Source organism: Alexandromys fortis, unplaced genomic scaffold (genome assembly GCF_014885135.2).
Source record: "Alexandromys fortis isolate MF-2015 unplaced genomic scaffold, M_Fortis_MF-2015_v1.1 scaffold_702, whole genome shotgun sequence".
Classification (NCBI taxonomy): Eukaryota; Metazoa; Chordata; class Mammalia; order Rodentia; family Cricetidae; genus Alexandromys; species Alexandromys fortis.
Genome location: NW_026068575.1, coordinates 11497 through 26596, shown reverse-complemented (window position 1 = coordinate 26596; position 15100 = coordinate 11497). Strand labels below are relative to the sequence as shown.

Below are 15100 nucleotides of genomic sequence, written 5' to 3'. Positions count from 1 at the left end.
AGGCGGATCTCTGTGAGTTTGAGGCCAGCCTGGTCTACAAGAGCTAGTTCCAGGACAGGAACCAAAAGCTACGGAGAAACCCTGTCTCGAAAATCTCCCCCCCCCCCAAAAAAAAAAGCGTAAGAACAGGACTAGGATATAGTAGCTAAGTGAGTGGCAGGGGGCTGGCCTGGCATGAAAGAGGCTCTCTCTGAGTTGGATCCTGTTTTAATGGTCAATTCAACATAGCCCACAGTCACCTGAGTCTCTGCTGAGGAAGAGCTCAGAGTATCAGGGCCTATAGCCATGTCTGTGGGGAGTTGTCTTGATTGTTAATTGATGTAGGAGGCCCAGCCCACAGTGGGTGGCTCCATTCCCTGGGCAGGTGAAGCCTGGCTAATTTTTGTTTGTTGTTTCTGTCTTTGGGAAAGAGTCTCATTATATAGTCCTGGCTTTCCTGGAACTCACAGTGATCCACCTGCCTCTGACTCCCCAGTGCCAGGATTAAAGGCATACACAATAGGGCTTGGTGATCCTGTGCTATAAAAGAAAGCCAGCCAAACATGAGCCCGAAAAGGAGTCGGCAGGCAGAGCCCTCCATGGTTCCTGCTGCCTTTCCCTGGCTGTGTGTTTTTGTTGGAGGTGATGGCTTCAAGCTTGTGCCTTGACTTCTCATCTCTCATGGACTGGACTTGGAAGCAGAATAAACCCTTTTGTCTCCTAAGCTGCCTTCGGTCAGGGTGTTTTATCACAGCAACAGAAATGAAATGAGGACGGGTTCATTTGTACTGAAAAAAATAGAAATAAGAGCATCTCCAGATGTCAAGGTAACAGTCTTGGCCTGTGTGCCCTCTACTGCTCACATAACCCCGGCACTGTGATTTGGGGTATCTGGATGTGTTCCTCAATGAAGGTACTCTGAGTATGGTGTCTGCCACTTAGGAGGTTGCTGGGAGTCTCTTCCCCCAGCAGCTACTCTGTAAGTGGCTGGGTGACTTGCTCCCGTCTGCTTTGGGTAGCTTCTGGCCAAGGAGAGAAAGGATGGCTGTCCCAACACTCTGTAGGGTGGCCCAGTTTCTCCCTGAGCAGGTACTGTTTTCCCAGGAACCCAGTGCTGTTCAAAGTTCCTACTTCCTGGCATTGGGACACTGAGGCAGGAGAATGAGGAAAACTGGGACACTAAAGCAGGAGGATGAGGAGGTGAAGTGGACACTGAGGCAGGAGGATGAGGAGGTGAAGTGGACACTGAGGCAGGAGGATGAGGAGGTGAAGTGGACACTGAGGCAGGAGAAGGTGAAGGCCAGCCTGGGCAACATAGTGAGATCCTGTCTCACTATGAACAAACAAGACATTCTATTTCTATCTCATCCACAAGAGTGAGCCCCATGGACAAACTCAAACTCAAGGAATAAGAAAATATAAGGCCAGGTGTGTAGGTGCAGGCCCATCCTTGGTCTCTGAACTCAAAGCCTGTTGGGACAAGTGAGACCCTGCCAAAGAAAGCAAAACAGGAGAACTGAACACGATCTGCAAAGCTAATGGCTATGAGAGTTCTACTCCTGTCTTGATGAGGGCATCTCTGTTCCTTTGTCCTGTCTTGTCTTCAGTACTGGACTGGCTTTCCCCAGGCAGATGAAGTGTTTTGGGCCAATGGAAAATGTTCCAGGCTATTGGAACTCTGTCTTCCCCCGGCCATGTCCAGCAGGGTGAGGGGCATAGACTTTGGGACAATGGAAGGCCCATATTGTCTAGGAAGGCCAGGGGACCCATAGGAGGAGGAAGGGCCCAAGTGCCCTCCTTCCACTTTCCCTAGGAAAAAGTAACTTTGCAAAACTGGGCTAGGTATAAGTGGCTTCCCTCTGCCAGTTCCAGAGCCTGGGGAGTAATGGATGCCCATCTGCGGTCCTTCCTTGCCCTCAGGGTCCAGCCGGAGCTGGTAGCCATCTGAGGACGCCCAGTGACTGAGGGCTCACTTTGTCCCTTTTTTCTGTGGGAGTGCACTCAGGACAGAGGCTGATTCTGCTTCTGCCAGAAGACTCAGGGCCAGCAAACCTTGCAAGCTCTGCTTGTCCCCAGAACCATCAATAACATAGGACAGCTAACCAGGAGCCCAAGTCAGAAAGACTCCCATGAAAGAGCACTCCCAAAAGTTCCTGTTTTAATTTTTGATTTTTGGTCTTTGATACAAAGTGTCACACAACCCAGGTTAACCTTAAACTTACTGTGCAGCCCTGGATGACCTTGAACTCCTGAGGTTCCTGCCCGCAGCACCTGTTCCCCACCACACCTGACAAGCCTCCTACCTCTACTTCGCCACTGCCGGTTTCTGGTTTGTCTGTTTTTTAAGACAGGGCCTGAGTGTAAACTGGGCTGTCATTATGTCTTATGTCTTAGCAGAGCATCCGCCTCCAGGGCCTGCTAAGTGAGCCTCTACTTCCTTCTGGGACAATAGACGCAGGACCTTGGGTGTCCAACCCTGTAGTGGCTCAGAACACTGAAGGTGGCCTGCCTCAGTCACACAGAGACATTTCTGCTCATGCTGACATGAAGTGGAGGGGCACAGATGCCTCTCAGTGAGAAGAGAGCAGAGGGGACAGCTGACAGAGCTGTGTCTGTCTCTGTCCTACCCAGGACTCCAGCATCCACCCAGCAAACCCGGGGTGCATATATGCAGACTGTTCTACTCTGGGCTTGGCCAGCTGTCCAGGACCTCTGACTGTTTTACATGCTATGACCAGTCCTTAAATAAAGGAATGAGGCCACCTGTCAGGTGCCATCTCCCTCCGGAGACACCTGCTTTGCAAACTCTCCTAGGGATGGAGGCCACTCCACTCAGGGAGGTGAGGGTGCAAACAGCCTTGGCTGATGGCACCCTGTGGTGTGTCTCCCTGCCGTTCACTAGAGTGCCAGTCTAGCTCATGTGGAACCCTGACTGGGTAGCACCACGCACTCACTCAAGACAGCTTCAGGTGGGCCACAGCCCAGTGTGCCAACTGACTTCCCTCATAGCCATTGTCACCAGAAGAAAAGTCTCTATTTGGTCAGAGTGACTCTTTAACACTTGAAGGTTTTCCTGAAGAAAGGGAGTGAGGGGAGCTCCAGGCTCACCCACCTGCGACACTCTAGTTGTGCTGAACTGCGAAGTTTCCCCGAGTGTGAGAAGCTGGACCTCATAACCTGTGGTAGTGGGGACTGTGCAAGCTCTCAAATTAAACACCAAAGATTGTCAGGCTTGGTGGTGCTGGTCTTTAATCCTAGCATTCAGGAAACAGAGGCAGGCAGATCTCTGGGAGTTCAAGGCCAGCCTGGTCTACACAGTGAGATTCTATCTCAAACAAAACAATGAGGAGCAAACTCAAAAACAACCCAAAAGCCCTAAAACCTGGGCCAGTGAAATGGCCCAGTGCATAAGGAACTACCAAACCTAATGACTTGAAGGTAAGAACTTTTTTTAAAAAAGATTTATTTATGCTCTCCGTGCTTGGCTTAGGTTCCGACAACAGGGCTAAATGCACCAAGAAGGTCGGGATCGTCGGGAAATTTGGGACCTGCTATGGTACCTCCATCCGGAAAATGGTGAAAAAAACTGAAATCAGGGCCGGGCGGTGGTGGCACACGCCTTTAATCCCAGCATTCGGGAGGCAGAGGCAGGCGGATCTCTGTGAGTTTGAGGCCAGCCTGGTCTACAAAGGGAGTTCCAGGACAGGCTCCAAAGCTACAGAGAAACCCTGTCTCGAAAAACCAAAAATAAAAAAAAAAAAACTGAAATCAGCCAGCACGCCAAGTACATGTGCTCCTTCTGTGGCAAGACCAAGATGAGCCGTCGGCATCTGACACTGTGGTTCCTGCATGAAAACGGTGGCTGGCAGGGCCTGGGCCTACAACACGACTTCTGTCGTCACAGTGAAGTCTGCCATCAGAAGACTGAAGGAACAGAAAGACCAGTAGAAGTGCTACTGTTTGAGACCCAAGCCTACTCAATAATGCACAGCCAACTAAATAAATGGGTTAATTTATGTAAAAAAATTACCTATTTATTAACTATACAGTGATTTGCCTGCTTGCAGGCCAGAAGAGGGAACCAGACCTCATTACAGATGGCTGTGAGCCACCATGTGGTTGCTGGGAATTGAACTCAGGACCTTTGGAAGAGCAAGCAGTGCTCTTAACCTCTGAGCCATCTCTCCAGCCCTGGTTTTGGTTTTTCAAGACAAGGTTTCTCTGTGTATCCCCGAATGTCTTGAAATTCACTCCCTGTATCTGCCTGCCTCCGCCTCTTAAGTACGAGGATTAGAGGTGTGCACCACCATTGCCCAGCTAAGAACTAATCTTAAACAAACAAAACACTTAGTTGTCCTAGAACTCAGAGATCCCCTGCCTCTGTGCACTGGGATTGAAGGTGTCATCACTATGCCTGACCAAGAACTGATTTTTTATTTCAGGTTTTTCGAGAGAGTTTTTCTGTCACCCTGGCCTGGAACTTGCTTTGTAGACCAGGCTGGCCTTGAACTCACAAAGATCAGCCCCCTGAGTGCTGGGATTAAAGGCACACGCCACCACCGCCAGGCAGACTGACTGTTCTCTCTGTGCCAAAGTCCTACACTGAAGCCCATGTACAACAAACACAAGGAAAACCTCAAAACCAAAGCAGAGCAAAGACCACAGCTTACTCAGTGCCTGCCACGGAAGCCATACTGTTCTTTCCTTTCTTTTTAACGGGCCTTGACCTCACTCCCATTATCCCTGTGCTGGAGGTCGCCAATCCAAAAGCACCAGTAGGTCAACAATGGGCTGCCATTGGCAACCCAAGTCACCTTGTTTGACTGGAACAGCCTTGCGGAGGACCCCAGGAGCCAGCAGGACAGGGTCCGCTCAAGATTCCAGCTGCTTTTGACTGTGTGAATAACACCTTCACCACCCTTCTCCTGGGGTGCTCTAATGGGGTGTATGGAGTCAGCCTGGCAGCTGGGAGTCTGAATGGATCAGGTGGACACTCCAGACTCAGGCAGGTCCACACCTTTCTGCTTGAGGTGTTTCTCTGGAATTTGCCCTGTGCCTGGCCTCCTTTGTAAGAGGACAAGTCACATAGGTGAGCCCATCCTTGTCATTTATTATTACTACCACTAGTACTACTGTTATTGAGATAGGCTCTCACATAGCCCAGGCTGGCCCCCAACTCACAGTGGAGTGGAAGATCACCTTGAAATTAGGATCCTTCTGTTTTCACCTCAGTTTTGGGATTACAGCTGTGCACCACAACCTACTCAAGAGATGCTGGGGACCCAAGGCAAAGCCTTCGTGTGTGTCAGGCAAGCACTCTGAAGCCACTGAGTTAGTCCTCTAGCCCCTATCTATCTATCTATCTATCTATCTATCTATCTATCTATCTAGCCATCCATCTATTTTTTTTTCTATTTGTTTATTAATTGGCAGAGTTTCTATGTGTAGCTCTGGCAGTCCTGGAATCGAACTCAGACCTGCCTGCCTGTCTCCTGAGTGCTGGGATTAAAAGGTGTACACAACCTCACAGCCTTCAGGGACAGTACCTCCTTAGACTCCATTGTGGGCTACAGTTCCATCTTAAAAATGAAGGCAAAACAAACCCAAAATTGTAAACATGCCCCGATATAGGCAAGTTATAAATGTATAAGGACAACTAACACCAAATTTTAGCCTGGTGCGGTGGCATAAACCACCTCAGTACTTGAGTGGACGCCATCTTTTCCGGCTTCTAATTTGATCCCACCTCCTCACTGAGAACAGTCAACTGAACTAGCCTAACCCACAGGTATCGCCCGTGACTGTCCTCAATCGGCCCCACTTGGCTTTGGTGATTATGTACCCACCAGGGCTGTGGGCAGACTTCACAGACCGAGGTAGGCAGCAATAGAGTCCCACTGAGGGGGGACATGGATGTGACAACTGTGACATCCTTGCTTCCCGGTTTTCAAAGCCACATTAGCGTGTACACAGCTGGCTAAAATCTGTCTCCCTGCCCCCATCCCTGCTCAGCTGCAAATAGAAAAAAGATGAAGCGGACACAGGGGCTTCGAGACACGTTTGCCATTTTTAATATCTTCGCCAATCATTCCCATCTCCCGTGGGGCTCTCTATACACGATCGAATGCCTCTCTCCAATCCAGTGTGCACAGCACATACTCTCTGGGTCGGCACCTGTATTAACTACAGACCAACTCTTTGTAACCAGGGCAGATACAGAAACCTTAAACCCATCCCACAACAAAATTGCAAAGGTACAGCCTTGTCCTTGGACACAGACAGAAAAGGAAGCTGCTGAAGAAACGGACCAGGATGTTAGGGAGGACCACAGCCTGTCGGAGGCAATATGGCCGCCAAGAACCCCATCAGAGCAGGGCAAGTGCCTTCCACCTGTAGTCTCAACACTTGCTGACTCAAGCAGGAGCCATTCCGGGCTACAGAATAAGACTCCGCCCCTCATCTCATCCCTGCCTCTCCAAAAAAGAGGGAGATATACTTTTGATTGAGTGGCCTGGCATGTGCCTGACTTCAGCCCCCAGCACGTAATAGTGTGTGTGGCCCTGCACCTGTAATTTTAGCACTTTGGAAGTGGGGGCAGGAGGATCAGAAATTCAAGGTCATCCTCAGTAACAGCAAGTGAGGGCGAGCCTGGGCTGAGTCCCTGTCTTTAAAAAAAAAAAAAACAGTAACAACAACAACAACAAAAGACCTTCAACTACCTTTCCCCCCCAACACTCTTGGAGTCTAGGGCCTATTTTCAAAAACACATAATCTGTATTGTCCTGTAAGCCAGCAAACATCAAGAGAAGTTTGGGACATTCTCCCACCTCAGCTTGGGGCGTGTCCCCTTCTTTCTTGGGCTGTGGTACAGAATAGTACTTAAGTATTCGATTAGCATTCAAACAAAGAGTTTTTGAAAGGAATGTGAAAGACAAAAAAATGCCAATCAGATTTTCCCCGTCTTGCTGTCTGTAGCCTCCCATAAAGTTAATTTGGGACGTGGCTCAGAAGCCTCCCAGCAAAGTCTTAACGTCTTGGGGAGAAGCATTTGGGGCATTCGCTCTAGCGAGCTAAGGTCATTTTGTATAAACTCCAAAGAGTCATTCATTAAAATTAAATGTTTGCCCTCACCTCAGCCCTTTTTTTAAATGCCGCCGACCCTGCCTCTTCCATCTTGGTCTCAGCGACAGGGGTTACATTCGTAAAATATATAAAGAAAAATATAAGGGTTACTTGACTTGGTGACCATATAGTGCACTCCGACAGCTGGCCGCGCATATTTTCACCATGAATACCCCTTACTAAAAGTAAATCATTGGGTAAAGATAGCTGGAACGTGACAAGAGTCCAGCAGGGCGCACGATGCCACATGTGGAAGAGAAGCCGGCAGGCGCACCCGGCAGAGTCTCCAGCTTGATCACCAGGCGCTCAGGAACTCTGAGGTAGATGGGAACAGAATGCGAACGCGTTCACACTTGGGACTGCACCGGAATGCGAACTCCTGCAGGCAGAATGCCTTAGGGCTAGGAAGGACAGTTGACTCTCAAATTGTGGAGTTCCAGTACAAAGCTCCCCAAATTCAGGGAAGCCTGTTTTTCTCCTTCTGTTATATCCTGACAGGCCATCCTCTATCACAAAAAGTAGAATTTCATCCCTAGAGTCTTGAGTTGTGGCACATGTACCTCCTTGTCCATTCCTAGTTCCTTTCCCGGCAATTGACAAAGTTCAATGGCTACAAGCCACGTGCTCTGTTTGGCCAGTCCAAAAAAGGCAAACAAGAGTTTATAAAGTTGTCTAAGGGTCTCTCCCATCTGGTAGGTCGAGGAAGATTGACTGCTAGAGAGTTCAAAGATCAGCCATGGAGATCTAAAAACAGAGGCGGGAGGACTTCCAGGACGCACTTCTGTCCCTGGAGTAAACCGATCCGTTCGGGTTCATACCAAAGGGAGCTGAGGGAGCGGCTGCTTCAGGATGCTCCCGGACTGGAAGGAGCGATCGCAGGGTCCTCCTCTGACTGGCTCAGAGGCTCTAGGCAGGCCTTTCCAGACACAGAGAGGCCAGACACCCTTGGAATCTGATGTCACCGAGTTTTAAGAGACTCACACATGAAATAGCAGCACTTCCTGGGCTTTGATACTGAAGCAAGTCCGTCCCCACTGCACCAAAAAAAGTCTTAAACTTCATTGGATTTGTTTGTTCTTTTGGTCATTCCCCCCCACCCAGAAAATGAAAAAAAAAACACAGAATTATAAATAATTGGGCATCAGTATATACATATTTAAATAATTAATTTAAATATCTTACACCTCTTTTTGCAAACAGTTCTCCATGGAGAGAAAGTGCTCCTCCTGAGGGGTGGGGTGTGCTTCCGAGGCTGAGGCAAGGCTCCGGAGGGTCACAGTCTAGGAAGGAAGTGGGTTACCTTCATGGTAGGTGACACTCGGTTCCCTTTCTTGGTCCGCCCGTTCTTACTGAGGGCCATGAACATGCCGGGGTGTGCGTAGGATTCGTAAGCGTTGTAATTGTTGGGCAGAAGAATCTCTCTGAATTTACACTCGTCGGTAAAGAAAGGCTAAGAAAGAGGACACAGGGTGAGCTAGGGACCTGTTGCAGCAGGGCCCAAGAGGTCTTTCTAGGCAGGGTGTCAAGTCTGTCTGTCCCAGGCTTCAAGGAGTTGTTAAGCCCACGCTAGGCGGAGCACAGCTCACCTGCCCTGTCCCCATCAATCTAGTATCTCCTGCCGCGCGCGTGTTCTGCCTGTTGGGACTCATCTCCGTTGGATCCGCCTCTCTCCTAGGTTGCGTTAAGTACCCACGTACGGCTGGCAGAAATAGGGTGGGGCAGTCCCTTTGGTCTGGAAATGCAAGCTGCTTCTGGCTATTTTGGCTGAAAACCTCGAGACCCGGTAACCAGACACAAGTGCGTGCGTGTGGGTGGGGTGTGGGTTTTACAATCCTGCTAGCCCTGTACAATGTCTCCAGCAGGTGCCCAGCAAGAACCCCCGGGTACTTACCACACCGAAGAGCTTGCCCCTGCTGCTCATGGCCACGAAGAAGCGGCTGGCCACTCCGAAGATGCTCACCACGCCCCGCTGCACCGGGGAGAGCTCCAGAAGGCCTAGGGTGGGAGTGGGGGCGCAAGTCAGAAAAGCGTAGGTGACCCTGGGCCCACACAGACCGTCCACCTGTGAACCTCTGGAGACCTCGATGCTGGGGAGAGTGGAGGTGAAAAACTCGGGGTCCCTAGCGCAAGCATTAAGAGCTGGTAGCCCCCAAGGCTGGCCTCAGTCTGGGCACTTGTCCCGGGCTCCCGTGGGTGCGAACGGGCGAAGGCGCTGGAATTCGCGGCCCCGGGAGCCCAGGCTTCCGAAGGCGGGAGGCGGGGCCCGGCCGGCTGGTGCGCTCCCGGTCCTCGGGTCCTAAGGGACGGAGCTTGAGCGGCACAGTTCCCGGGTCTGCTGCTCGGGTCCTTAACCCTCCCAGCACGCCCCGCACTTACTGTCGCCGGTGTCTGCGTGCACGCCGCCGATGCGGCCGTCGGGCAGCACCTGCAGGTGGAATCCGATGCCCACGTTGCAGTAGAGCCGCCGCAGTCTTTTGAGGCCCAGCAGGTAGTCCCCTGCGCCGCTGCGGACCGCCGCTTGCGGGGGTTGCGCGGCCACCGGCAGGCGCGCCAGCGAGCGGGCCACCAGGCCATCCCAGCCGCGCCCCAGTTCGACTGGCCGCGTGCCGTTGGGTGCGGCGGCCCCTCGACCCACCAGGGCCACCAGCAGGGCCACCAGGACCCTGGGCAGCAGTGTCCCCGTGGCTGGCCCGCGCTTAGCCATCCCGGCCCGCGGGCCGTGCGTGCGCTCGAGCGACGGGCCGTGAGTCCGGCGAATGCTGCGCGACGGTCGAGGCTACGGGAACAAACGGGCCTGCAACGGTGGCGGGACAGTCCTCCGCGCGCCCAGCCCCGCCGAGCAGCGGTATATATAGCCGGCGCCCCCTCCTACTCGCTGGCCCGCGGGGCGTCGGTCGACTGGGAGCCGGGGCGCAGGCCGCCTGCCAATCACCGCCGGGGAAGGAGGCGCGGACCGGGTGGTGCTTACTGTCACCTGGAAAGACCCCAGCCCCTAGCTTTTGGCTCCGCCCAGCACTCGAACCTGTTAGTCCCGCCCCTCGGCTCTTTGCTCCACGAGGCATCTCTCCGTCCTGCCTCCTTGCGCGAGGACCTTTGGGGACCCGCCAGAATCTGGATCCTTTCTGGTGCGCCAAGGATTGACCTGGACTGAGGGTGGGAAGTAGCCTAGCCACACTGTAGTTTAGCTATCGGGGTAAACTCCCAGGGCGGCACGATCGATGGGGAACCAAGTCTAGGATGGTCCCAGAACCTTGGAAGTTTCCAGGTCTGCCAAGTAGAGGGTCGAAGCCCGAGCAGCAACCACGGAGTGGGCGCTTCTAAGTGAAATCGAGTTAAGGTCATCTGGGGATAAGTTAGCCCAGACTTGTGCTCCCCTCCCAGGCACCTCAAGGCAAGGACAGAATGACAACTGGCGGGACATTGGACTCTTGGAGTCATCAGTTCCCTCCCTCCAATTCCAAAACAAGGATTTTCGGGTGTGGAGGCCAGACTTTCCCAACCCGGTAGCACTCCAACCCTGAAGGGCTCTGGAAAGGTCCCTTCCCCCATCAGTACCCCCCCACCCCCGCTGTGGCCATTATGGCTTGATGGGGCTTACTGGGCAGAGCTCTGGTAATGCGCACCTAGGTGTGAATGTCCCTGTTCTGTGTTCTGTGGTAGCTGAGGAGCCTGGAGCCAGCAGGTGACCAGGCTGCAAAGCCGAGGGCTCAGAGCCTGCTACACCCCTGACCTCACAAGCAGTGATTGCCACCAGAGCCTTCTCAGGGGGCAGTGGTTTCCTCCTACCCTCGGTCCCTGGGCTTGCACCAATCTTTCCTGGACCTTATTCAGAACGCCAAAGGGAATGGAGCCAGGTCCTGAGATTACCTAGTCCTTAGTGGGGGGTTACACCGTGTCTCCAAATCCCTTGATGAGGCATCTTGATGCACTTGGTAGCCTGGGATCTCTGGGGCCTCCAGTGGCCTATAGAGCTGCTGCTGGCCTTTCGGGCTCCCGCCCCACACACATCTCTTCCTACCTACGGGTCCCCAATTTCCTTGCCGGCCTTGGTCTGAGCACTCCTGGGTGCTCTCTGATCAGACCTAGGTCATTGCCCTGTACTAAGGCTGCTGCTGCTGGTGAGCAGGTTCCCCACCCCCACCTCAATCTGGAGATGCATCCGTGACTCTGTGACACTACAGGAGGAGTCGCTGGCTACCTCACTTTCTGGGTGCTCTTGATAGCAGAGACAAGGGGGGCGGGGCTAGGATTGGACACTATCATCCAACTGCGCTGGGGTCGGGTGCTTGCATCTGGCTGTGGCTCCAAAACCTACAGTAACTGCTGCAGGCCCCTTACCCTCCGTGTTCATCAGTGTCAGGGAGAATATGGAAGCATGGGTAAGGTAAGAGCCCCATGGACTGAGCCCAGCCTGTCATCATACCCTGATGTTATACTTGTCCAGCTTCCCTCCCTTTCCCTAGAAGGAAGATCCAGAGATCTTCTGGCCATGACTCCTGCTTACCTACCCTAGGGTCGCATCCTCCAGGATGCCTGTGTGCCTCTACTCCTCCTGCTTAGCCTGCCCTAGGGTAGCATCCTCCAGGATGCCTGTGTGCCTCTACTCCTGCTTACCTGCCCTAGGGTAGCATCCTCCAGGATGCCTGTGTGCCTCTACTCCTCCTGCTTAGCCTGCCCTAGGGTAGCATCCTCCAGGATGCCTGTGTGCCTCTACTCAGTCCATTTGCTGCCAATTCGCAGCTTTTAAGAGTCTTACTGGGGTCAGGCTTGGCAGTCTACACCTTTAATCCTAGCACTCAGAAAGCAGAGGCAGGTGCATCTCTGAGTCTGAAGCCAGCCTGGTTATATTGTGAGTTCCAATCCAGCCTGAGCTACAGAATTCTCAAAGGGAAAAAAACAATCACTACAAAAGTCTTCATTTATTATGTGTCCCTGTCCTTTGATATTGTCACCATCATGGTGTGACCAGTCTGGGCCTATCTCCAGAACTTGAGACACAGTAGGTGTTCAACGGTGCTTGTGGATCAGTAACTACTGGCTAAGCCAGGCCTGGAGCAACTCTTCTAGTAAATGCTGGGCTCAGTGCTAAAGCTTCTAAGTGTCTGGGACAGACAGAATGGAGTCAGGTGACTTTAGCTTAGATGAGTTCAGGCCCTGAGCTGCCCTGCCACAACTCTGAATGTCTAGTCTATCACAAATTTGGGACATAGGAAGATCTTGAAGCCACCAACTCTGGGTTCAAGTCCTGCCTCTAGTCTGTTGGTCACAAGTGACCTTTCACTTACAGATTGCTCCCCGTGTCCCAGTCTACAAAATGAGCTGAAGCTGTGAGCTGTGGATGTGACTCATTTGGTAGCATGTCTATCTGCCACGCGTGAAGCCCCAGATTCCAGCACTGATGACCCAGGCGTGGCGTGATGGTGCTCACCTACAATCCCACCTCTAGGGAGATCGAAGCAGGAAACCAGAAGTTCAAGGTCATCCTCAGCTACAAAGAGGGTTGAGGACCAACGCAGGCTACAGGGTGCCAGCAGAGGCAGAAGGGAGTCCTTTGAGAAGAGGCTGAGCAAAGTCTGGAGTGGAGTGACTCCCATAGGACTGGGCTGACAGCACGCGCTGGTCTCAGAGAAAAAGCCAAGGCCCCGTTGAAAGTCTACACACAAATCACACTGCAGTAGGCTGTGAGTGGAGGCTAATGGGTGAGCGGGTGCGGATGGGACAAGGCTCTGCACTGAAGCACACAGTCAAGGCTCAGACCAACGACCCTCAGAGTGTGACCTTGCATGACCTGTGTTTTCAAAAGTCCCTGTGCCATTCCCTTGAATAGCCACTTCTCCCTGGGAACAGCACTTCACCTTGCAGCCAGTTTAGCTGTTAAGAGTTCAGCAGCTTCGTCGTCATAAGAATAAAAATGCATGAAAATTGGGTTCTAGGCCCGAGTGGGGGGAGGAGGCTCTCCTCAAGGGCCCAGGGTAAGCTTTACAAATCACAGCAAGGCTTTCCCGATTTAAATCCATCTTCTGGCCTCAGCAATCCCTTTATGCAGATGGGTGGGGGGTGGGGGAGACCTGGCAGGTGGGTCTGCCCAGCCTCCAAGAAGGTGACACTTACAGGCCTCCAGAGTAAGAAGGAGGTCGGCTAATATTTTCCTTAAAAAACAAAACAAAACAAAAAAACATAAAATTGTCTGAGCTTGGTGGCACACGCCTTTAATCCCAGAACTCAGCGGGCAGAAGCAGGAGGATCTCTGTGAGGCCAGTCTTAGAGTTTCAGGCTAGCCAAGGCTACACAGGGAGACTCTGTCTTTAAAAAAGAGGATTGCCCTCCAGATAAAGACGCAGTGCACGACCCTGGGCCTGACTGTCTAACTTCAAATCCAGGAATCCGCTTGGTAGAAGGAGAGAAGTGACTCTCACTGCTGGGCTGCCTCCCCACCATCCAGCTCCCCAGACTGAAACTCTTTCCCCTTAAATGCTGACTCATCCTCTCCCCTCCCCCTTGAGCCCACATCCTGTGGAGCCTAGACTCTAGGGACAAGCCATCAGCCTAGCTGCGTGGGGCCCTTTGTGCCGGGCCTGGCTCACCGCTTGGAATTTATTCAATGTATTCAGCAGGTACAGCTGCAGTCGTGCCTGGATTCCCTTCCTTTTGAAGACTAAATAATATTCCATCACTAAGGGACCGTGTTTTGTCCCCCCTCCTTGTCTGTCTGTGGACCCTTGGGCGTCTATCCTGGGGCTGCTATGATATACTGTACCACTACCCCCCCACAACCCCCCCCCCCAAAGGGCACACACTTATCTGACTCCAGCCCTTCCCTGGATTGCTGGGTTACATGGTAATTCTACACTGACGTTTTAGGGGCACTGCTGTCCTTTTCAGGCACTATCCTTAGCAATACGGGGGATTGATCCCACGATGTCATACTGTGAGGCCAATACCCTGCTTCTGAGCAACAGCCTCAGTCCATTTCAGATTTTAAAAAAGATTTTTTTAAATTTTTATTTTATATATATGAGTATTTTGCTTATATGTATGTCTTATGTATGTGTGCTACATGCATGCACAATCCGTGAAGGCCAGAAGAGGAAATCAGATCCCCTCGAACCGGAGCTACAGACAGTTGTGAGCTGCCACATGGATGATAGGAACTGAACCCCAGTCCTCTGCAAGAGCACTAAGTTCTCTTAGCCACTGAGCTGCTTCCCCAGTCCCTGTTTCAGTTTTTTTTTTTTTTAATTATTCCAGGCCTGGTGGCACACATCTTTAATTCCAGCACTTATGAGGCAGAGACAGGTGGAACTCTGAGTTTGAGACCTCCCTCGTCTACACAGGGAGTTCCAGGTCAGCAGGCGGTACACAGTGAGACCCAGTCTTAGATTTACTTAGTGATTTACTTATTTATTAGTGTGTGTGTGTGTGTGTGTGTGTGGTGTGCACGTGTGCGCTGTGCATGTGGAGGTCTGAGGTTAATTTTCCAGAAGTTGGTTTGGTTCCAGGGATTGAACGCAGTTTGTCAGGCTTGGCGGCAAGCCACCTTTACAGCCCTTCAGGGGTCCCCACGTCCCCACGTCTCCACGTGGAGCAGGCTGACCTTGACTTTATCGCCTTAGCGTGGCTAAGAGCATTTTTAAAAAGGTATCCTGAGGTTGGGGCTGTAGCTCAGTTGGTAGAATGCTTGCCTAGCACACAGGAGGCCCTGGGTTCAAGCCCCAGGACCAGGACAACACAAGGTTGGGCGTGGTGGTGCTAGCCCGTGGCCACAGTATTTAAGAGGTGGCGGCAGGCAGAACTGAAGTTCAAGGTTATCCCTCCCTACGTACAGAGCTTGAGACCAGCCTGGTTACGGGAGACTTTGTCTAAATAAACAAAGTCACCTTTATTTCTCGGCAACCACAATTCTAGACTCCTGGAGGCAACCACAATTCTAGACTCCTGGAAATCTCTCTCTCTCTCTCTCTCTCTCTCTCTCTCTCTCTCTCTCTCTCTCTCTCTCTCT

The 15100-nt window shown here is 52.1% G+C and overlaps 1 protein-coding gene and 1 pseudogene across 1 annotated transcript; one reads left to right on the top strand and one right to left on the bottom strand.

Moving 5' to 3' along the window:
- Positions 1-1673: 1673 nt before the first annotated feature.
- Positions 1674-3927, top strand: LOC126495879 (60S ribosomal protein L37a-like; annotated as a pseudogene).
- Positions 3928-8374: 4447 nt separating this feature from the next.
- LOC126495878 (fibroblast growth factor 4) lies at positions 8375-9805 on the bottom strand. The gene is made up of 3 exons (XM_050133458.1): positions 9478-9805; positions 8993-9096; positions 8375-8551 (listed from the first exon to the last, which is right to left on the bottom strand). Exons 1-3 carry the CDS (start codon positions 9803-9805, stop codon positions 8375-8377), a joined length of 609 nt encoding a protein of 202 aa, XP_049989415.1.
- Between the last annotated feature and the right edge of the window lie 5295 nt (positions 9806-15100).

What these genes read in the sequence shown, in the direction of transcription:
- LOC126495878 (XM_050133458.1), bottom strand. Translation starts at nt 9,805, where the DNA reads ATGGCTAAGCGCGGGCCAGCCACGGGGACACTGCTGCCCAGGGTCCTG. An exon ending in GCACGCAGACACCGGCGACA is followed by an intron (nt 9,097 to 9,477) that starts GTAAGTGCGGGG and finishes CTCCCACCCTAG; the next exon opens with GCCTTCTGGAGCTCTCCCCG. An exon ending in GGGGCAAGCTCTTCGGTGTG is followed by an intron (nt 8,552 to 8,992) that starts GTAAGTACCCGG and finishes CCTCTTTCTTAG; the next exon opens with CCTTTCTTTACCGACGAGTG.